Source organism: Salmo salar, chromosome ssa23 (genome assembly GCF_905237065.1).
Source record: "Salmo salar chromosome ssa23, Ssal_v3.1, whole genome shotgun sequence".
In the NCBI taxonomy this organism is placed as follows: Eukaryota; Metazoa; Chordata; class Actinopteri; order Salmoniformes; family Salmonidae; genus Salmo; species Salmo salar.
This window is the reverse complement of record NC_059464.1, coordinates 4,576,898-4,601,558: the sequence shown is the minus strand read 5'-3', so window position 1 is coordinate 4,601,558 and position 24,661 is coordinate 4,576,898. Positions and strand designations below refer to the sequence as shown.

The window sequence follows — 24,661 nt, the reverse complement described above, 5'->3', positions numbered from 1 at the left end:
GGATATGCTCTCTACAAGGTTTTGTACAGTTGAAGTCAGACGTTTAATACACTTAGGTTGGCGTCATTAAAACTCATTTTCAATCACTCCACACATTTCTTGTTAACAAACTATAGTTTTGGCAAGTTGGTTAGGACATCTACTTTGTGCATGACACAAGTCATTTTTCCAACAATTGTTTACAGACAGATAATTTCATTTATAATTCACTGTATCACAATTCCAGTGGGTCAGAAGTTCACATACACTAAGTTGACTGTGCCTTTAAACAGCTTGGCAAATTTCAGAAAATGATGTCATGGCTTTAGAAGCTTCTGATAGGCTAATTGAAATATTTTGAGTCAATTGGAGGTGTACCTGTGGATGTATTTCAAGGCCTACCTTCAAACACAGTGCCTCTTTGTTTGACATCATGGGAAAATCAAAAGATATCAGCCAAAACCTCAGAAAAATTATTGTAGACCTCAACAAGTCTGGTTCATCCTTAGGAGCAATTTCCAGATGCCTGAAGGTACCACGTTCGTCTGTACAAACAATAGTACACAAGTATAAACACCATGGGACCACGCAGCCGTCATACCGCTCAGGTAGGAGAGGCGTTCTGTCTCCTAGAGATGAACGTACTTTGGTGCGAAAAGTGCAAATCAATACCAGAACAACAGCAAAGGAACTTGTGAAGATGTTGGAGGAAACAGGTACAAAAGTATCTGTATCCACAGTAAAACAAGTCCTATATCGACATAACCTGAAAGGCCGCTCAGCAACGAAGAAGCCACTGCTCCAAAACCGCCATAAAGAAGCCAGACTACGGTTTGAAACTGCACATTGGGACAAAGATCGTACTTTTTGGAGAAATGTCCTCTGGTTTGATGAAACAAAAATAGCACTGTTTGGCCTTAATGAACATTGTTATGTTTGGAGGAAAAAGGGGGAGGCTTGCAAGCCGAAGAACACCATCCCAACTGTGAAGCAGGCGAGTGGCAGCATCATGTTGTGGGAGTGCTTTGCTGCAGGAGGGACTGGTGCACTTCACAAAATGACGTGGATGTATTGAAGCAACATCTCAAGACATCAGTCAGGAAGTTAAAGCTTGTTCGCAAATGGGTTTTCCAAATGGACAATGACCCTAAGCATACTTCCAAAGTTGTGGCAAAATGGCTTAAGGACAACAAAGTCAAGGTATTGGAGTGGCCATCACAAAGCCCTGACCTCAATCCTATAGAGAATTTGTGGGCAGAACTGGAAAAGTGTGTGCGAGCAAGGAGGCCTACAAACCTGACTGTTACACCAGCTCTGTCAGGAGAAATGAGCCAAAATGAGCCCAACGTATTGTGGGAAGCGTGTGGAAGGCTACCCGAAATGTTTGACTCAAGTTAAACAATTCAAAGGCAATGTTACCAAATACTAATTGAGTGTACGTAAACTTCTGACCCACTGGGAATGTGATGAAAGAAATAAAAGCTGAAATAAATCATTCTCTCTACTATTATTCTGACATTTCACATTCTTAAAATAACTGACCTAAGACGGAATTTTTACTATGAGTAAATGTCAGGAATTGTGAAACTGAGTTTAAATGTACTTGACTAAGGTGTATGTAAACTTCCGACTTCAACTGTATGTTCTCATTTTTAAAATGATGCCATCAGACAATGTACATGAAGCTAATCATTATACTAGATTTTGTACATGCTGACATTACATTTTTGGGTGCAAATCCAACCCTTGTAATTTAGGGGGTGAAATGTCTGAAAGCGGGAGATGGGATCCTTAGCTTAAAACATACTATTGCCAAGTTCAATGCCAGATACTTTTCTCCAAGAGGGTCTGAGTGGCACTTGGAGGTGCCAATGTGATAATGAAGATGGTTTGCCGAAGACTGCCACAACAATTACATTGTCTATGCTAAATGTGTATAAAATAGTTGGGCTATAATAAATACGTTTTATTCAATGGGGCTAGGGAAAGCAGAGATGACAAAATACTTTTCATTTCACCCATACAACAATATAGCTTGTTTTTCAAGTACAGTATGTTTACAATATCATAAACAATAGTCTTTACTCGTTCCAAATGACATTTTATATATTCATACGGTTTATGGGGGCACTTTTGTCATGACGACAAGGTGAAGATGCTCTACTCAAATGGCACAACAGAATCGTTCAGATTGACCAAAGCACAGCATAGCAACCATCTCGTATAATTGAGGGATGTCTCCATTCATATCTGGAAAAGGGCAAAGTAGTAGAAGAAGAAACTGATGCTGCTGCAGCATTGCTCATCTTCATAGTGGGAATCCAGTCGACATGAGTGTCTTGATAGAGGTCAGCTGGTGAACCTACAGTAGTTCATAAACAAATGAAAAGCACACCTGATGTTAGACTATCACTTCTTCAGGCGCCTATACGATCAGGGCTCTTAATTTATTTGTTTGTGTTTAGTTCATTCAGGTGATTTAGTGTCATATAAAGATTAAATCTATTGCTGGGCTTGAACAACCAACAGAGCAGGTTGTCATATCCCATCGAGACCTTTGTCCTATGCTGTAATGTCCATACATACATTTTCCCTGCTCTTATGAATAAAGTTCTCACAAAAATAATCATTGGGTTATCAATGATAATTAGGGTTAGCTGAAATGCACAACAATCTTATGAATATATGATAACCACTGGAGTTTTTGTGGAAAATAATGTCCTCCAGGCTACATGGACGTCACATTGTACCATTTGCGTCTCTCCTTTCATGGTCATGGCTAGAAGCGATCCAGCTTTTGTCAAGGTAACTTCATATTTGACATTTCGTAGCAGATTAGGATAATTTAGGTAGCAGGTTAGGAGTGGGGATCTTATCCCGATATCGGGATTCATTGTCAAGAGACCACGGCGGGAAATTCAAAAACTGCAAGAATCTAATAATTTCAATTTCTCAAACAATCAACTATTTCTCACAATTTGAAAGATAAATATCTCCTAAATCCAACCACATTGTCCGATTTCAAAGAGGCTTTACGGCGAAAGCATAAAGTTAGGTTATGTTAGGAGAGTACATTGAAAATAGCTGTGTGTAATGTTTTGTCAATTCAAACACAGGCGTCACCATAAGCGGATAACCAGCTAGAATTATACACCAACCTTTGACAATCTTCCTCAGATGACACTCCTAAGACATTATGTTACACAATACATGCATTTTTTGTTCCATCAAGTTGATATTTATATGCAAAAACAGCATTTTACCGAAGCGGTGAAAATCAGATTTTTTTTTCTCTCAAATGCTTCCGGTGAACAACGTTACAAATCACAAAATTACTATTCGATAACATTGGTAAATTATATTATTGTCATTCAAATATTCATAGTTTAACATTTCGTAAATGCTACTGCAATGCCAGATTTCAAAATAACTTTACTGGGAAATCACAATTTGCAATAAACCGGGTGCTGTGCTAAGAACAATAGGCTAGGCTATACAGGTTAGCACCATATGTAACCATGTAATATCAAAATTACTATTGTCAATATTCCCTTACCTTTGATTATCTTCATCCATTGGCACTTCTAGAAATCCCAGGTCCACTACAAATGTGGTTTCTTTTGACAAAGTTCATAATTGATGTCCAAATAACTCCAAGTTGTTCCATGTTGTTAGCGCTTCGGTAGGCTACTAAAAAGTAGCGCGGGGGGGATTCACGGCGAAATGTAAAAAAATAATCTATTTACATTGTTCAAACATGTCAAACGTTGTTTAGCATCAATCTTTAGAGCCATTTTTAACGTGAAACATCAGTAATGTTTCAACCCGACCTCTCCTGTGTCTTGAAAAACGTCTTTGAAAAATGTATCGCATCACATGATTGCGCAGGTGCAGCCAATAATGAAGTGACGACATCCCAGGGAGGTCAACTTCTCTTCATTCCCATCCGGTCTCTGTTCATCATAGACGCTTCAAACAACTTTATAAAGATCGTTGACATCTAGTGGAAGCCGTAGGAGTTGCGAAATGAATCCTTTCTCACTATGGTATCTATAAAACAATGACACTAAATAGTACAGTCACAAAATTCAATTTTTTTTTAATCTATTTTTCACAGGTTTTTGCCTGCAATATGAGTTTTGTTATACTTACAGACACCATTCAAACTGTTTTAGAAAATTCAGAGTGTTTTCTATCCGAATGTGTTAATAATATGCATATCCTAGCTTCTGAGTTGGTGTAGGAGGCAGTTAAAAATGGGCACATATTTTTTTTCAAAATGTCTCAATACTGCCCCCGAGCCTCAACAGGTTAAGGTTAGGAAAAGGGTTAGTGTTAGCTAAAATGCACAAAAATTACTTTTGACAATTTGACCAAAGCTGGATCCCTTTTATCCAGAAACCCTTTTTCATAGGCATAGATTACATGGTTGCATTCAAGACAAGGTCATTTTTATTGATCTGATGTCAGTGTCAGTAGAGTAGGCCTAGGCTACCATCTTATTAAAAAAGATTCTGATAATTTCTCCAGTCATATAAAGTGTAGTAGAATTGCATGAAATGTTTATCTTACGCCACATTTTTCCAGTGCAAAGGAAACGTCCCTGATATAGCCTATAAACCTATGCCTCTACACACTTACTAATAGCCTAAATTATCACTATCCAATCTACTCATAACAATAGGAATAGTATGTTTACATTTGTCTGCAATTGTGATAATAGAGGCATGCTATCCTTTGTTACAAAGATTAATTTTGATGGTGAAAAATAGCTTCCCCAAAACTTTAAACTCACTCGACACATGCTAATTGCTAGACTACAAGCTATCTAGATAGCTAATTTTGGCTAACTTAGTGTTGTTATCAACACCTTGTTAACTTAACAGCTAAACTAAACTCGAAATCGATCAGACTTGACTTACCAGTGATAAAATGATCGTAGCAGACTTGACAGGCAAAAAGGTTTATTCGCTTTTCTGACAGTTCTTGAGTCTATGACAAATGGTGTTTCATGATTGAGGGTAATCTGCACACATCTTGTTTTTCTGTTGTCTTTCCTGCCTTGTTAAAGCAGCCAAATACTCTACAGAAAATGACCGTGGTGATGAATCAACTAGTTTCAGGTACTGTTGTCATCCAGTTTGGGGTAGCCACTCGGCTGTTGTTGTCAGAAGAATTCATGCGGTGGTCTTCCAACATGGCCACCAGGAGGCGTTGTACGTCAACTGCAAGCCCTCGATTCCTCTTTGATTTAGAAGATACTGTTGCACAAACAACATGAAGATTTAAGTCTACACCATCACTGGTATTACCAGGCTGTTAGCCAGGTAACTAGCGATTAGCATTAGTGGCTAACCTAGATTTAGGCCAAACTTTCTAAGAAAAGACAAACTAGCTGTTTGCAGATGTAAGAGAAACACAAACTAATGGTGTAATTATAGAACACTAGGGAATTTATATTAAGAAGCAAAGTGAAAACAGCATCATTGTAATCAACATTGTTGCATGTGCTGCATTGACCATGGAGACTGGACTCAAGTGTCTCGTGGTTGAGGAACAAGAAATGCACTCCTTGAGTGACAGGGGTGAGGTTAGGTCTGTGTTAAAAACAGCATGGAGAGAGAGAGAGCAGAGAGAGATGACTCAAGTAGTGAAGTAAACTATAAAAATTGACTTAAAACCCAAAGTCCGTGCATCAATACCAGTATATCGGAAAATACGGTATATCGCCCAGTCCCATGTAGAAATGAAAATGTTCAGCCTCTTTGGAGGCTCCTTAAGTCTTGTAACTTTCTGCAGGGTTTAACTCCAAGGTGCTCTGCTGGCATGTACTTGCACATTTCCGTAACTTGAGTTATTCTGGCTAAGGCTAGGTCTAGGTTTAGCTCCCTAGGGGTAGCTGAACATGTTTAACTACACCAAGGTTGTGTGGATAATTTGAGGGGTCCACTATATCTCTGCAGTCCTCTCCCTCTCCATCCTTCTCTTTCTCCTTTCTACTCTTCGGGCTTCCAGTGTGAGCAATAGGGGGAGGTTCATTTCACTATGAGTGTGCTGCTTTGATATGCTCTTGGGCAGCAGCGGGTTGTAGAGTGGATAGGTTTCTCTTGACTGCTGAGATCACATCTCAATTTCCTGGGTGAATTTCTCCTCTCCTCTGTTGTTCAGTTTGTTTGTTTCGTCAGTCCTGTCCACTGGTCTGTGTAATGAGCCCCTTCCCCTCATCTACCCTCTCTCCTCTCCTCTCTGTTCCTCTCCTCTGTTGTTCAGTGTGTTTGTTTGGTCAGTCCTGTCCACTGGGCTGTGTAATAAGCCCCTCCCCCTCGTATACAGTCTCTCTCTCTCTGCTTGCTGCCCATGTTTGTGTGTGTGTGTGTGTGTGTGTGTGTGTGTGTGTGTGTGTGTGTGTGTGTGTGTGTGTGTGTGTGTGTGTGTGTGTGTGTGTGTGTGTGTGTGTGTGTGTGTGTGTGTGTGTGTGCACAAGTCATGACAGAGCCTCCACTGCAGCAGGTGGAGAGGTAGTAATGGAATGAGTGGAAATGCAGGATGAGCGAGAACACACATGCCCCCCCACATCCTTCCACATCCATCCCCCCGGCCCAGGGCTCTCTTTCTCTCTCCCTCCGCCACCATGGTTTTTCCCTCTCTCTCTCTGAGCTCATTGATCTGACTGCCTCAACGCAAAGCGCGAGTCAGCCGAGCAGAGAGCGAGGGAACAAGAGAGAAGTAGAGTGAGAGGCACAAACACAGACTTTGATAGCTGAGCTGTGAGCTGGGCTCACAGAGAGAGAACTGGGACTGCTGTGCTGTGTACTAAGTAAGGAGAGAGACGGGAGAGACGGAAGGACAGAGACTGACGGTGGGAGGGAGAGAACGAGAGACTGCCTATACCTTTGACTGCCTACAAGGATTATGAGGATGGTGGTTGTGATGAAGAAGAGACTGGGGGAGCAGGCTGGAGGCAGAAAGAGCCAGGACTGACAGACCGAAAGAGTGACAGACTGACAGTTGTACAGAGGGTTCCTGGCTCGGGGGTTGGGGAGGGCGGGGGTGGGGGGTGGGGGTGTGCAGAGAGAAAGAGAGAGAAACCATGATGGAGGTGCCCAGGCACTGACAACACTATGACACCCAGCATCAAGCACTCGGATTGTTTTACACCAATGTTGTGCCACTGTAAAGTAGCATGCACCAACAGCACCATCTCGCTTATGTTTGGATGCAAGGTAGGAGACAAGCACACACACACACACACACACACACACACACACACACACACACACACACACACACACACACACACACACACACACACACACACACACACACACACACACACACACACACACACACACACACACACACACACACACACACAGTCTGGCCATGTGACTGAATACTCAGTAATGTAGGGAAGCATGGATGAATGGTGGTCAGTATTTGTTTACGTGTGTGTGAGTAAGAGGGAGTCTCTGTGTAATGTACTGTAATAGTCAGCCACATGGGGTCTGTGTGTAATATTTGCCATGTGTGTAGAAGAGAAGAGAGAAAGAGATAAAAGGAGCGAGAGAAAGAGGGAGAGAGAGAGAGATGGAGAAAAAGCTGGAGAGTGTGAGAGGTAGAAAGAGAAATGGAGGAAGAGTTGATCCAAACAGAGCTGTGTTAACCCAAACAGAGCTGACACAATGCTCCTACAGCGCTCGTTAGGCTACTCAGTCTATGAACAGAAGGAATCACCGTGTGTGTGTCTGTGTGTGCATGTATGTGTGTGTGTGTTAAGACCCTCATAGCTACCTCTTAAGATCGCGTCAAGCATAAATAATGTTTGTATTTCCTCTCTGTGCCTTCACACACACACACACACACACACACACACAAACACGCACACACTAGTGATGTGCTCATTTTAAGAAGCTCAAATTGTTAATCTGGTTGGAGTTTAGTCATGTTTTTCTGGCTACGCTAGACTGAAGCTGAATCCTGACACACTGACATATGACAGCCTCTGTGTGTGTGTGTGTGTGTGTGTGTGTGTGTGTGTGTGTGTGTGTGTGTGTGTGTGTGTGTGTGTGTGTGTGTGTGTGTGTGTGTGTGTGTGTGTGTGTGTGTGTGTGTGTGTGTGTGTGTGTGTGTGTGTGTGTGTGTGTGTGAATATATGTGTGCGTGGGATTAGCTGTTTTTGAGTGTGCTGCATCAAGTCAAGCAGACACAGAGAATGTATCACTCCCAATGTCCTCGCCAAACCAAGTACGCATGTACTGTAGGGTGCTTGCTGTTCCATAATTAACATGTCATAGTATTGATGCACATAAAGCATGCTACCATGCCCTCAGTAGCGCCTCTTAAAACCATCCAAAACAATTATTCTCCATCTTATCTGTTTTGCTGCCTTCCGATCGGACTATCTATCTCCTATTTCTGTACGTTTGTGCATTTGTGTGTGTGTGTTCTCCCTGTGTTGTCATCCGCTTTCGAAAACTCACACAGTAAACCAAACAGCTACTTCAGCTGATTACGCAACAACCTCTCGCTCTGTTCCTCTCCTCTGGGGGGTTCCCTGCCTCCCTCATCCCTCCTCCTCACCCCTCTCACTGTCTTATGTCATAACACTCCAGCTAAAGCACTCTGGCTAAAGGCATCAACATGGTTCGGCTGGCGCCTAGCCGAAACTTGGCTAGGCGAACCAAACGAGTATGCTCACATACTCCCTTAAAATAACTTTGCTTGAGAAATGAGAAAAAGCAGCAGTTGTACTGTTTGTCCATTTTGAGATGCTGTTGCCAGTATACACTTCCTTAAAATAGTCAGAATGAATTAAAGATAACTCAAGAAATCGGTCATTAATTTTGACTTTTTTGCCAAGGAGATCTTAGTTGCGTAATTTTACGTCTAACTAAGATTGTTGGTGCAGTATTTGTCATTGAAAAAATTTGCATGAAAACGAGTTGTCTCTCGTTGAATGACAACGAAGACTTTATTGACGAATCCCTACTATTGACCAATCACAGATGAAGGGGCGCAGACTTCTGCTACTGACTTCAGCTTGTCTCAAATAAATGTGCCCGAACTACCGAAAAAACCCTTACTGAAGTCCAAACCAAACAAAAACGTCACAATGTAGTCATAATATATGCACAAACTCTTCTGAACTGTTTCGGCTGGGAAGCATGCACACACTCGCCTCGCTCTACACTGGAGAAAATGATCTCTCAGAAGTGTTAGTAGGAAGGCAGGCCAGTACAGTGGACTGGTGGTTTTATTTATGTGAGTCTAACTCTTTGTTTCCCAACTGTTTCAGTGAAGAAAGGACCTCCCATAGCAGAGTGACTACCGGAGCTGTGTGGGTAGGATCAATTTAGTGTTAGTCTTGGTCTCTGAAATCTAACTGGTAGGGTAGAGCTGAGCAAGGCAATGTAGTGCAGACCAGAGTACATGTTCATGTAAAGTTCTGTAAGTAATTGGCTGCTGGGTTGGCGTATGTAAATGGGAAGGCTCAGGCTTGGTTGGTGTATAAGGGAAGGCTCAGGATGGGAGTTTGGCTGTCAGAGGAAACGTCAGCCATGGGAGAGAGAGAGACTGTTAGTGGCTGCAGTTTACCTGAATATGGTATTGCTGAAGACAAGTAACTTAATTAATAGATGAGGCGAGAGACAAAACTCTTCTGTCTGCGTGTCCTCTGTCTGCTGCTTGAGGTTTCTAAATAAATCCAAATTATTCAGTGACTGCAGGTTTACTCTTCCCTCTTCCTCCTCCTCCCATCTCATTGCTGTCATTATGTCGAGAGATTGTGAGGGGAGCTACTGCTCAGAGCGAACAGAGCTGGCAATGAAGAACAGCGCAGAGAGATGAGTTCGATCTATTGACCATTTCTTCCCTTCCATCAACTCCTCCATAGCTCTACAGCAAACAGACTGAGGCCATTCACTGAAACCAACTTACTGAACTGGGGTGTATGCAGAAAAAAGCTGTGTGTGCCTGCGTCGTGCGTACGTGTGTGCGTACACATGTATGTACAGAACGTGCATATGCATGTACAGTTGAACTCAGAAGTTTACATACACCTTAGCCAAATACACTTAAACTCAGTATTTCACAATTCCTGACATTTAATCCTAGTAAAAATTGACTGTCTTAGGCTAGTTGGGATCACCACTTTATTTTAAGAATGTGAAATGTCAGAATAATAGAAGAGAGAATTATTTATTTCAGCTTTTATTTCATCACATTAGCAGTGGGTCAGAAGTTTACATACACTCAATTAGTATTTGGTAGCATTGACTTTAAATTGTTTAACTTGGGTCAAACGTTTCGGGTAGCCTTCCACAAGCTTCCCACAATAAGTTGGGTGAATTTTGGCCCATTCCTCCTGATAGAGCTGGTGTAACTGAGTCAGGTTTGTAGGCCTCCTTGCTCGCACACGCTTTTCAGTTCTACCCACACATTTTCTATAGGATTGAGTTCAGGGCTTTGTTATGGCCACTCCAATACCTTGACTTTGTTGTCCTTAAGCCATTTTGCCACAACTTTGGAAGTATGCTTAGGGTCATTGTCCATTTGGAAGACCCATTTCCACCAAGCTTTAACTTCCTGACTGATGTCTTGAGATGTTGCTTCAATATATCCACATAATTTTCTTCCCTCATGATGCCATCTATTTTGTGAAGTGCACCAGTCCCTCCTGCAGCAAAGAACCCCCACAACATGATGCTTCCACCCCCGTGCTTCACGGTTGGGATGGTGTTCTTCGGCTTGCAAGCCTCCCCCTTTTTCCTCCAAACATAATGATGGTCATTAAGGCCAAACAGTTCTATTTTTGTTTCATCAGACCAGAGGGCATTTCTCCAATACCATTTGAAAGGAAACACTTTGAAGTTTGTGGAAATGTAAAATTAATGTAGGAAAACATAACACATTAGATCTGGTAAAGGATAATACAAAGAAAAAAACAACCATGTTTTTTTTGTTCCATCATCTCTGAAATGCAAGAGAAAGGCCATTATCTGATTTAGGACTAGCCACAATTTAGATTTTGGCCACTAGATGGCAGCAGTGTATGTGCAAAGTTTTAGACTGATCCAATGAACCATTGCATTTCTGTTCAAAATGTTGTATCAACTCTGCCCAAATATGCCTAATTGGTCATTAGATACATGTTCAAGTACATAACTGTGCACTCTCCTCAAACAATAGCATGGCACTGTAATAGCTACTGTAAATTGGACAGTGCAGTTAGATTAACAAGAATTTAAAACCTCTTACATCTAGACGTTCCGCTAGCGGAACACCTGCTCCAATATCCAATGATGGGCGTGGCGCGAAATACAAACTCCTCTAAAATCCGAAAACTTCCATTTTTCAAACATATGACTATTTTACAGCATTTTAAAGACAAGACTCTCGTTAATCTAACCACACTGTCCGATTTCAAAAAGGCTTTACAGCGAAAGCAAAACATTAGATTATGTCAGCAGAGTACCCAGCCAGAAATAATCAGACACCCATTTTTCAAGCTAGCATATAATGTCACAAAAAAAAAAAACACAGCTAAATGCAGCACTAACCTTTGATGATCTTCATCAGATGACAACCCTAGGACATTATGTTATACAATGCATGCATGTTTTGTTCAATCAAGTTCATATTTATATCAAAAAACAGCTTTTTTACATTAGCATGTGACGTTCAGAACTAGCATACCCCCGCAAACATCCGGTGAATTTACTAAATTACTCACGATAAACGTTCACAAAAAACATAACAATTATTTTAAGAATTATAGATACAGAACTCCTCTATGCACTCGATATGTCCGATTTTAAAATAGCTTTTCGGTGAAAGCACATTTTGCAATATTCTCAGTAGATAGCCCAGCCATCACAGGGCTAGCCATTTAGACACCGACCAAGTTTAGCCCTGACCAAACTCCGATTTACTATTACAAAAGTTAGATTACCTTTGGTGTTCTTCGTCAGAATGCACTCCCAGGACTTCTACTTCAATAACAAATGTTGGTTTGGTTCAAAATAATCCATCGTTATATCCAAATAGCGACGTTTTGTTCGTGCGTTCAAGACACTATCCGAAGTGTAAATAAGGGTCACGAGCATGGCGCAATTCGTGACAAAAGATTTCTAAATATTCCATTACCGTACTTCGAAGCATGTCAACCTCTTTTTAAAATCAATTTTTATGCAATTTTTCTCATAAAAAAGCGATAATATTCCGACCGGGAATCTGCGTTTAGGTAAACAGACGAAAGAAAACAAAGCATGGGGTCGACGCGGGCACGAGCCTGAGTCTCACAGTACTGTAACCAGCCACTACCCAAACGCGCTACTTTTTTTCTGCCAGAGCCTGCAAAGCCACGATTCAGCTTTTTGCCGCCTTCTGAGAGCCCATGGGAGCCGTAGGAAGTGTCACGTAACAGCAGAGATCCTCTGTAATGGATAGAGATAATCAAGAAGGGCAAGAAATTGTCAGACAGGGCACTTCCTGCATGGAATCTTCTCAGGTTTTGGCCTGCCAAATGAGTTCTGTTATACTCACAGACACCATTCAAACAGTTTTAGAAACTTTGGAGTGTTTTCTATACAAAGCTAATAATTATATGCATATTCTAGTTTCTGGGCAGGAGTAATAATCAGATTAAATCGGGTACGTTTTTTTATCCGGCTGTGAAAATACTGCCCCCTAGCCATAACAGGTTAAGCTTTCTGCCCATATAAGATATGTCTATGTCCTAGGAAATGTTCTTGTTACTTACAACGTCATGCTAATCACATTAGCGCACATTAGCTCAACCGTCCCGAAGGTGGGACACCGATCTGTAGAAATCTTTAAGAGCTTGAGGCCATTCTACTGCCAATGTTTGTCTATGAAGATTGCATGGCTGTATGCTCGATTTTATACACCTGTCAGCAACGGGTGTGGCTGAAATAGCCGAATTTGAAGGGGTGTCCACATACTATAGTGTAGCTGCCATCTGATGGGCCTACCTACCATACTGTACAGATCCCCCAGCATGAGTGTGCAATGGCAGAGTGGTACAACCTGCCATATGGCATCCTGTCAAACAGCTACCCACTCAGATGCTCTCAGGTTGTAGCTATAGCAAACCATGATACAAACTGAGGAGGCTACAAACAGACATACCATTTCTATTCTGTCCTTTGTGAGTCTAGCTGGGCTTGCTATGCTGTGACCCGCTTATGCCAGGCTATGTGACTGTGTGTGAGAGGCGGGGGCAGAAATTAGGCAGGGTTTGCATGTGTGTGTGTATGTATGTAAGCGAGAGAGAGAGAGAGAAAGCTGAGGGGGGCGTCCCATAGCCAGAAGGGTACTGAAGGCCTCTCTCTCCTCTTCCTCAATCTCCAGTCACGCAGCCCAAACCATCCCTGCCCAGCGTTGGCACAATGACTCAAAACCTCACACATCATGTCTGCTCCAGTCCTTACACTCTACTGCATGACACTAATTTACATAAGAGCCTGAGCCTCCCACTCAGACATAGGTGTATTTATGGCTTGTGCACGACCACGGGCAGTATTTAACTCCAGTCCTCGAGGTACAGCACGCAATACAAGTGAGTGAGAGAGAAATCCGGAGAGAGGAGTGAGAAGAGGAATGAGGGGAGAGGAGGAAAAGTGAAGATGGATAGAGAAGGAGAAGATGAGAGAATGAGCTGATTAGCAGCATCTGATGTGGGGCTCATTACGGAAGCCAAGAGAGGCCAAAAGAGCAGTGCAGTCAGTCAGTCCCTCCACATGTCACAGATGCTTTGATATATAACGGCTGCGTCGAACCAGAGCTGTTTGATGTGGGTTTTAATGACGAGCTCAGAAACTTTCAACATGGCACCGTCATAGGATGCCACCTTTCCAACAAGTCAGTTTGTCAAATTTCTGCCCTGCTAGAGCTGCCCTGGTCAACTGTAAGTGCTGTTATTGTGAAGTGGAAACATCTAGGATCAACAACGGCTTAGCCGTGAAGTGGTAGACCACACAAGCTCGCAAGAATGGGACTCAAGCCGAGTGCTTGAAGCGCGTAGCAAGTGAAAATTGTCTGTCCTCGGTTGTAACACTCACTACTAAGTTCCAAACTGCCTTTGAAAGCAACGTCAGCACAAGAACTGTTCGTCGGGAGCTTCACGCAATGGGTTTCCATGGCCGAGGAGCCTCACACAAGCCTAAGCTAACCATGAGCAATTCCGAACGTCGACTGGAGTGATGTTAAGCTCGCTGCCATTGGAGCAGTCCGACGGACTAATCTGGGTTTGGCAGATGTCAGATAATGCTACCTGCCCTAATACATAGTGCCAACTGTTTGGTGGAGGAGGAATAATGGTCTGGGGCTGTTTTTCATGGTTCGGGCTAGGCCCCTTAGTTCCAGTGAAGGGGAATCTTAAGGCTACAGTTATTATGTACATAATGTTTCTGCCACCGTGTCTTATGACCGAAAAGAGCAACTAGATATCAGGATAGTGATTACTCACCTCATACTAGAGGAATACTTTTTCTTCAACGAGTCGGACAGGAAGGATTTACTTCAGACGCCTGAGAAGGCCCTCATCCCTGTAATTCGCAGGAGAAAGAGACGGAAGTATCGTGGACGAAGATCCGGGTGCGGGTGCCTTGTTAGGATCTGTCGCCGAGAAGGTAATCTACCTTTACCATCGGTCCTATTAGCCAATGTACAATCAATTGATAAAATAGACAAACTACGAGCACGTATATCCTACCAACGGGACATTAAAAACTGTAATATCTTATGTTTCACAAAGTCGTGGATGAACGACGACATGAATGACATACAACTGGCGGGTTTTAAGCTTTTTCAGCAGGATAGAACAGCGGCCTCTGGTAAGACAAGGGGTTTTGCTCGCCTGAGGTAGAGTATCTCATGATAAGCTGTAGACCACACTATTTACCAAGAGTTTTCATCTGTATTTTTTGTAACTGTCGACATATTACCACAAATGGATGCTGGAACTAAGACCGCACTCAATGAGCTTCATACGGCCATAAGCAAACAGGAAAACGCTCATCCAGAGGCGGCGCTCCTAGTGGTCGGGGACTTTAATGCAGGGAAACTCAAATCTGTTTTACATCATTTCTACCAGCATGTTAAATGTGCAATCAGAGGGAAAAGAAACTCTAGACCACCTTTACTCCACACACAGAGACGCGTACAAAGCTCTCGCTTGCCCTCCATTTGGCAAATCTAACCATACAGTAGTTCTATATTCCTGATTACTGCTTATAAAGAAAAACTAAAGCAGGAAGCACCAGTGACTCTGTCAATAAGAAAGTGGTCAGATGAAGCAGATGCTAAGCTACAGGACTCTTTTGCTAGCAAAGACTGGAATATGTTCTGGGATTCTTCCGATGGCATTGAGGAGTACATCACATCAGTCACTGGCTTCATCAATAAGTGCATTGATGATGTCCTCCCCACAGTGACAGTACGTACCCTAACCAGAAGCCATGGATTACAGGCAACATCTGTACTGAGCTAAAGGGTAGAGATGCCACTTTCAATGAGTGGGACTCTAACTCGGAAGCTTATAAGAAATCCCGCTATGCCCTCTGATGAACCATCAAACAGGCAAAGCATCAATACAGGACTAAGATCGAATCGTACTACACCGGCTCCGACGCTCGTCAGATGTGGCAGGGCTTGCAAACTATTACAGACTACAAAGGGAAGCACAGCCGCAAGCTGCTCAGTGACACGAGCCTACCAGACGAGATAAACTACTTCTATGCTCGCGTCGAGGAATTTACAACTGAAGCATGTATGAGAGCATCAGCAGTTATGGACGACTGTGTGATCACGCTCTCCGTAGACGATGTGAGTAAGAACTTTAAACAGGTCAACATTCACAAGGCCGCAGGGCCAGATGGATTACCAGGATGTGTACTCTGAGCATGCGCTGACCAACTGGCAAGTGTCTTCACTGACATTTTCAAACTGTCCCTAACTGAGTCTGTAATACCAACATGTTTCAAACAGACCACCATAGTCCCTGTTGCCGATGACACAACAGTGGTAGGCCTGATCACCAACAACAATGTGAGAGACTATAGCAGGGGTGGGCATCTCCAGTCCTCGGGGGCCTGATTGGCATCACACTTTTTCTCCATCCACAGCTGATTAATCAAATTGCATTCTAAACTGAAGATAATGATTAGGTGATTATTGGAGTCAGGTGTGTTTTAGCTGGGGCTGGGGTAAAACTGTGACACCAATCAGGCCCCAGAGGACTGGAATTGCCCACCCCTGGCCTATAGGGAGGACGTTAGAGACCTGGCTGGGTGGTGCCAGGACAACAACCTCTCCCTCAACATGATCAAGACAAAGGAAATGATTGTGGACTACAGGAAAAGGAGGACCGAGCACGCCCCCATTCTCATCAACGGGGCAGCAGTGGAGCAGGTTGAGAACTTCAAGTTCCTTGGTGTCCACATCACCAACAAACTATCATGATCCAAACACACTAAGACAGTCGTGAAGAGGGCACAACAAAGCCTATTCCCCCTCAGGAGACTGGAAAGATTTGGCATGGGTCCTCAGATCCTCAAAAGGTTCTACAGCTGCACCATCAAGAGCATCCTGATGGGTTGCGTCACTGCCTGGTATGGCAACTGCTTGGCCTCCAACCGCAAAGCACTACAGAGGGTAGTGCATATGGCCCAGTATATCACTGGGGCCAAGCTTCCCACCATCCAGGACCTCTATTCCAGGCGGTGTCAGAAAAAGGCCCTAAAAATTGTCAAAGACCCCAGCCGCCCTAGTCATAGACTGTTCTCTCTGGTACTGTACGGCAAGCAGTACTGGAGTGCCAAGTCTAGGAACAAAAGGCTTCTTAACAGCTTCTACCCCATACGGCTCCTGAACAGCTAATTAAAAGGCTACCCAGACCACTCTTTTACGCTGTTGCTACCCGCTGTTTATTATCTATGCCTGGTCACTTTAACTCTACCTACATGTACATATTAGCTCAATTACCTCGACTAACTGGTGCCCTCACACACTGACTCTGTACTGGTACCCCTGAATATAGCCTCGCTATTGTTATTTTACTGCTGCTGTTTAATTATTTGTTATTCATATTTCTTTTTAACTTATCAATTTTTTACTTAAGACGTTTTTCTTCTGAACTTCTTAAAGCATTGTTGGTTAAGGGCTTGTAAGTAAGTATTTCACTGTAAGTTGTTGTATTTGGCGCATGTGACAAATAACATTTGATTTGATTTGACAATGACATTCTAGACGATTCTGTGCTTCCAACTTTGTGGCAACAGTTTGGGGAAGGCCCTTTCCTGTTTCAGCATGACAATCACCCAATGCAGAAAGCGAGGTCCATACAGAAATGGTTTGTCGAGATCGGTGACCTCACCCCATCGAACACCTTTGGGATGAATTGGAACGCCTACTGCGAGCCAGGTCTAATAGCCCAACATCAGTGCCCAACCTCACTAATGCTCTTATGGAAGTCCCCGCAGCAGTGTTCCAACATCTAGTGGAAAGTTACAACACCGAACTGCAGTCAGGTCAAGACCCTGGTGAGGACAACGAGCATGCAGATAAACTTCCCTGAGACGGTTTCTGACAGTTTGTGCAAAATGTATATGGTTGTGCAAACCCACAGTTTCATCAGCTGTCCAGGTGGCTGGTCTCAGACAATCCTCCAGGTGAAGAAGCCGGATGTGGAGGTCCTGGGCTGGCGTGGATACAGGTGGTCTGAGGTTGTGAAGCTGAGTGGTCTTCCCTAAATTCTCTAACATGATGTTGGAGGAGACTTACGGTAGAGAAATGAACATTCAATTGTCTGGCAACTGCTCTGGTTGACATTCCTGCAGTCAGCATGCCAATTGCACGCTCCCTCAAAACTTGAGACATCTATGGCATTGTGTTGTGTGACAAAACTGCACAAATTTGAGTGGCCTTTTATTGTCCCCAGCACAAGGTGCACCTGTGTAATGATCATACTGTTTAATCAGCTTCTTGATATGCAACACCTGTCAGGTGGATGGATTATCTTTGCAAAGGATACATGCTCATTTAACAGGGATTCAAGCAAATTTGTGCACAACATTTGAGAGAAATAAGCTTTTGATGCATATGGAAAATTTCTAGGATCTTTTATTTCAGCTCATGAAACATGGGACCAACACTTTACATGTTGCGTTTATATTTTTGTTGTCCGACTAGTGGCTTCAAAGCCTCTCATTGGCCAATACATAGCATCAGCAATCCAGGGTTCGTGTACATCATTGTTTGCAACTCATTAATTAATTAATTCAGTCATGAGAATGCTTGTTTAGGCCTATGCCAGGCAGTGTGATAGCTTAAAAATCAACTCCAGCACCCCTGATGAATAGAAGCGTGAGAACTTCCCATTCCATTCTCTCTCATCTAATCCTTAAGGCATCCGCATGCTTCCCATCTGAAACAGTTTGGAACAGTTTGTGCATATTATGAAGACATTTTGTGATGTTTTTTTTTCGTTTTGTTCTTCGGCAAAGGGTTTTTTCGGCTGTTCATGAACATTTATTTTTTCTTGAAGCAAGTCAAAGTTCGGTAGCTGGAGTCTATGCCCATTTGTCGGTCAGCTGTAGGAATTCTTCAATTAAGTGTTTATTGTCATTCAACGAGAGATCGTTTTCATGCATATTTGAGTAATACTGATGTAAAATTGCGCAACTAAGATCTCCTCGGCAAAAAAATCTAACATTTATGACGGATTTCTTGAGTTATCTTTGATTAATTTGGACTATTTTGAGGAAGTGTATACTAGCTACGGCGTCTGAAGATGGACAAACAGTATTATTTTGTCTCGTTTTTCAAGTGAAGATATTTTAAGGAAGTATGTGAGCACACTCGTTCAGTTCAGCTAGGTGCCAGCCGAACTGAAGCGTGCGGAAGGCTTTAGTCTGGCTAACACGTAACGCTCAGCTCCTGACTTCAGTCTGCAATGAGTCGGCACAATGCATCGATAATGAAGGGGGCTGTGCTTTTACTGTTTGGCTCTCCGCTGTCATTCTCACTCAAACACCCACAGCAACACACAGCCCCTGAGCCCCACCCCTTTACATTACAACGGTTGAATTTTCAAATCCAAACATATCCAAAAATTACATTTTTCAGCTAGGTTATGCACACACTCTTTCACACACAGATGTACAGTCTAACACAGTGGTATTTCCACTTTTTCAGCGGGGACACACCACCCCATATCTCTTCCACACAACCATACATTTTTACATCAACAAATAACCTTCAATTAATTACATTTTCATCTCTCTATTCAAAATTAAGAGAACCAATGAATACATTTACTCAATAACATTTACATTTTCTATGTTTTTTTATTATACTTTTTTTATGTGGAGAACCCACTGCAATTGCCAGCAACTCCAACTTTGAAAGCTGCTGCTCTAACAACGGAATGAACATTATCTCTCAAAGCTACAGTATCAGGAGCACCAGTCTGTTTGTGATAATGATAAAGCATAATGTAAACAGCTCAACTGAGCATACACATTCCCATTAGAACATCAAGTAATTTAGCAGTAGTACACATCCCAGACCTAATGGTATGCGTCTTTGTGGGGTGTGTGAATATATCATGGCATATTACTGCTGTTTGGGCCCTCTGCTCTAAACCGGATTAGTACTGTGGGCTCACTGAGTCTTATTTTAGGAGATTGACAGGGCTGGGAGGAGGGGAGAAGAGGAAACTGGAATGGGTTGACCCAGGAAGCGAATACAATACTTCTACTTACTCCCTCTACCATTTGTATACGCTCTGCCTTAATGGCATGCTACATAAGTGTATTTTGAAATGTTTTGGGATGGCCATGTTCCCGTTGCATTTAGAATGTTCTCACAATCAAATGGGAGCCAGCCAAAATGGTTCTGATTGGGTTGTTTCTTTTTAGCTGGCATAGCTAATCTGTATGGTAAAATGTATGTCTGTTGTCCATCTAAGCACAAATGGTGTAGATTTTGTTAGAGTGCCTTCTACTGACCCCTAAGAAGCCAGAGTAGCCTTCTGAGGGGCCAGTTGGTTAAAGGTCAGACAGAGTGGACAAACCGCAGTACGGCTGGAGGAGAGGGATGGGATGACACGTACTTCCTGAGGCTGGCAGCTGAGTTGACACCGCAGCCGTAAACTGACTGCATTAGAGTGTGTTTGTGTATGTTAGGGATGGGCATTTTAAATAATTTCACTATTTTAAATAATTTCCTAAAATGTTTTGGGATATCCGGATAGTTGATAGCGTGTTTTTTTGTAACTTTGTTTAAACTTGGACACTTGTTTAATGCGCAGCCTGCCCAACTCGAGAGAGAGAGAGAGAGAGAGAGAGAGAGACGGTGTACGCTCCAGAATGGTGGGGGTTGGGCAGGGGGCAGTGGTGTGTGTGACACGGGAGGGAGAGAGAGAAAAAGTAGCCACTGACTCCCGTTACAAACTTGTAAATGCAACAGGTTATCTACACTACATGACCAAAACTTTGTGTACACCTGCTTATTGAACATCTAATTCAAAAAATCATGGGCATTCATTTGGAGTTGGTCCCTCCTTTTTTGCTATAATAGCCTCCACTCTTCTGGGAAGGCTTTCCACTAGATGTTGGAACATTGCTGCGGGGGCTTGCATTCATTCAGCCACCAGAGCACTGGTGAGGTCGGGCACTGATGTTGGGCGATTAGGCCTTGATCGCAGTCGGCATTCCAATTCATCCCAAAGGTGTTCGATGGAGTTGAGGTCAGGGCTCTGTGCAAGCCAGTCAAGTTTTTAAACACTGATCTCGACAAACCATTTCTCTTTGGACCTCACTTTGTGCACACATGCATTGTCATGCTGAAACAGGAAAGGGCCTTGCCCAAACTGTTACTACAAGTTGGAAGGAGAGAATCATCTAGAATGTCATTGTATGTTGTAGCATTAAGATTTCCCTTCACTGGAACTAAGAGGGTTAGCACGAACCATGAAAAACAGCCCGAGACCATTATTCCTCCTCCACCAAACTTTACAGTTGGCACTATTAACGTCCGGCAAACCCATATTAGTCTGTCGGTCTGCCAGATGTGGAAGCGTGATTCATCACTCCAGAGAACGCATTTCCACTGCTCCAGAGTCCAATGGCGGTGAGCTTTACACCTCTCCAGCCGACGCTTGGCATTGTGCATGGTGATTTTAGGCTTGTATGCGGCTGCTCGGCCATGGAAACCTATTTCATGAAGCTCCCGACGAAAAGCTATTGTGCTGACGTTGCTTCCAGAGTCAGTTTGGAACTCGGTAGTGAGTATTGCAACTGAAGAAAATACAATGTTGACGCACTACGCACTTCAGTACTCAGCAGTCCCGTTCTATGTGACGAACTGACTTGTTGGATTCTACTTGTTGCCATTCTATGACGGTGCCACGTTGAAAGTCACTGAGCTCTTCAGTAAGGCCATTCTACTGACGATGTTTGTCTATAGAGATTGCATGGCTTTAGACTCAATTTTATACACCTCTCAGCAACGGGTGTGGCTCAAATAGCCAAATCCACTAATTTGAAGGGGTGTTAACATACAATACTTTTGTGTATATATAGTATATCATCCCATCTGACAGTGCCCATCTTTACTGCATCAAATCTATTTAAATATGCTAGTTAAGATAGCCAGCTACCAAGGCTAGCTGAGGGTATTTTGCTGCGCTCCCCATCCTTGTCTACAACAACTCCATTCAGATTAAACAACAGCCTACCTGTCGGTTGCTCGTTGTAGCCTACTCCTTTTCATTTAGCTAACTTAATTCCGTAATTGTAGTCCATCTTGCCATGCCAAGAGTGAGCAAAGGGTGGCTACGTTGAAGAACATCAAATATATTTTGATTTATTTAACACTTTTTCGGTTACTACATGTTTCCATGTGTGTTATTTCATAGTTTTAATGTCTTCACTATTTTTCTGCAATGTAGAAAATAGTCAAAATAAAGAAAAACCCTTGAATTAATGAGTAGGTGTGTCCAAACTGTTGACTGTTACTGTTGATAATTGTATTTAATTGAGACAAAGCCTTTTCATTGTTAAAAAAAAACATTTCTCAAATGAATACTATCTCAAGTATTCGTATACTAACGTTCGTTCAGATATTCAAATAACCGTGCCCGTCCCTAGCGTGTGCGTGTGGCTGTGTGTCATGAATTGCTGATTGTGTTATTGGTCCTGGAATGTGCTTGCTAAAAACAAGCACCTAATAGTTGAAAGTTCTTTTCTTGAGTCCTAAAAGTGCATTGAAATGATTTAGTAACTGTGCATACTTTGGAGAGATGTGTGGCCACCTGGTGACACCAGTTAGACCCCTTATTGACAAATGCTGCGAAAAGAATGTTTGGATTCAGGTGAACTGTTTTGTTCTGATCATTTCCCCATAATCTCCAAAGTGCTCCCTTTCAATTGCCACCATGGTTATGCATATGCTTCTCATATTTCTTCTGTTTGAAGCATATCAATTTGGCCCTGTTCACATATGCCAATTCTCAAGAGTGTAAAGGGTTAAAGAAATCGCAATCCTGCTGATTTCCATTTCTCCCTGGTAGTTAATTCATTGGCCAAATCACTGGTCACTGATTGCCCAGAGAGTCCCAATAACTGGTATTTTTTCCATGGTCTGAATAAGTCCCACTACCTGTCTGGTAGCGGCCCAGATTGACAAAGCCCTGTAGCGGTGCTGTGTTGGTTGATTGGGTGGGTATGTGGTGGGTTTTAGATGTGATCATGCTGTGTATTTTCTCAGCAACATTATTTTATTATTATTTATTATGGCTATATCATCATGGAACAATGGGAAACACTCCTAAAGCTATTAGCTTCACACTGGTCCTACACCTGGGCTGCCCTACAGATAAATAAATACACACACAAACGCACACACAGCGCGTATGCTCAGCGTGATGGAACAAAGTCTGTTTGATCTTCATACAGTTCCAGCTGAGTGACATTAAGCCCATTTAGAAGTGCTTAGTCCTCTTCCACTGTGACCTGAAAACTAACAGAAACCTATCCCTCTCCCCTCTTTTATCTTTGCCTCTCACTCTCTTTTCCTCCCACTATCCCATCTCTTGCCCTCTTCTCTCTGCCACCCCCCCCCCCCCCACCCCCATCTACCCTCTACAGAAGTACAGGATTCAGGATGAAGATGGTTCAACCCCCCAGCAGGACCAAGGTCAGTCCCAGGCCTGTCCTCAGCACCCCTACCCTGGCTTGGAGGGCAGAGAAAGGGAGCTGCCGGGTAGCCACCACGGGACCCTCCGCAGCCACCATGGAACCCTAGACAGGCACCACCACAACAGGGGAGAGAGGGAGTGCAGGGAGGGCAGGGGAGAGGGACGGCTAGAGCTGGTCCAGGTAGCAGAGAAGAAACTGTCCCGAATAGAGAACGTCCATGCACATATCTCCCCTACGAAGGTAGGACACAGCTATGTACTGTACATGTGTGCAATGCCAACACAGAGAAACATACAATACATTCTTGCATGCACATGAAAGTGAAACGTAGCCTTTGTTGATGTACTGTATGACACTGCTCCCCCTCCGTCCTCTTCTTCTTTCTCTTTATCTGGTCTCCACTTTCCTATTTACACACACTGTACCTTATCCCACACTCTTAGCACACACTCATGCCCAATATCATAATGGAATCCCCCTGCAGTGCTTGCATCAACACAGAAAGCATAAGAGGAATGCAAAATTCTTCCATGACTGTTTAAACACATCTCAATGTTTGCATAGACTCCAGCCAGCAAACCAGGAACATTCCCAGAACATTAGCTAAGATTGTAGTTAAGGTTTTATCAAATAATATTTTTGACAACAATATATTTTTTTATGTTTTAAATGAAATATCCTCGATAACAACCACCACAGAATATTCTAAAAAAGTTCATTAGGTTTACAGGTAATGTAATAGCACAATGTACCAGTAATGTTTTCCCAGCAAACCAAAATTGGTTCTGTGAAAGTTCCCACATTTTCTCATATCACAAAAACTGTCCAGTTGTGCTGATGATTATACAATGTTTGTATAAAACATTCGCGTGATGTTTCAAGAACGTTCCCAGACACCTTTTGCCTGTTCTGTAACAGTTCCCAGAATGTTTCATTAGGTTGTGGGAACAGTCTGGTGTGAACATTGTGGGGACATCACAAAAGATATGTCACCGAAACACCAAATACTGTCCAGTTGTGCGGATGATTATACAATGTTTATTTTAGGGTGCTAAAAACATTCACCTGATGTTTCAACAACATTCCCAGAACACTTTTTGTCTGTTCTTTAAAGGTTCCCAAAATGTTTAATTAGGTTGAGGGAACAGTCTGGTGGGAACATTGTGTGGACATTGCAAAAGATGTGTTCCCAAAACACAAAAACTGTCCAGTTGTGCTGACATTCAGATAATGTCATTTTGTGTTGCAAGAATGTTGACAGAACAGCCTTTCAGAGTTCATTAAAGGTTCCCAGAACATGAATTAGGTTGTGGGAATAGTATGAGAGATTGGTTCCCAAAACACAAAATATGATCAGTTACATTCATACAATGTTTAGGTTAGCTTGCACAGGACATTCCCTTAATGTTGCAATAATATTATTGTGATATTGAGAAAGGTTGCACAGAACATTCCCACAA

At 42.7% G+C, this 24,661-nt stretch overlaps 1 protein-coding gene and 1 long non-coding RNA gene across 2 annotated transcripts in view; one reads left to right on the top strand and one right to left on the bottom strand.

Annotated features, from left to right (window-relative positions):
- Window positions 1-1,930: 1,930 nt before the first annotated feature.
- LOC123729847 (uncharacterized) lies at window positions 1,931-3,647 on the bottom strand. The gene is made up of 2 exons (XR_006761517.1): window positions 3,536-3,647; window positions 1,931-2,341 (listed from the first exon to the last, which is right to left on the bottom strand). It is a non-coding gene; the product is annotated as an uncharacterized lncRNA (long non-coding RNA).
- A 3,398-nt stretch (window positions 3,648-7,045) lies between these two features.
- LOC106583961 (discs large homolog 1-like protein) overlaps window positions 7,046-24,661 on the top strand; it is a 223,627-nt gene continuing 206,011 nt past the window's right edge. Inside the window, exons 1-2 of the mRNA XM_014168679.2 lie at window positions 7,046-7,202; window positions 23,151-23,441. Coding sequence (XP_014024154.2) covers window positions 7,101-7,202; window positions 23,151-23,441 — 393 coding nt within the window. The 5' untranslated portion in view covers window positions 7,046-7,100. The remainder of the gene's footprint in view (window positions 7,203-23,150; window positions 23,442-24,661) is intronic.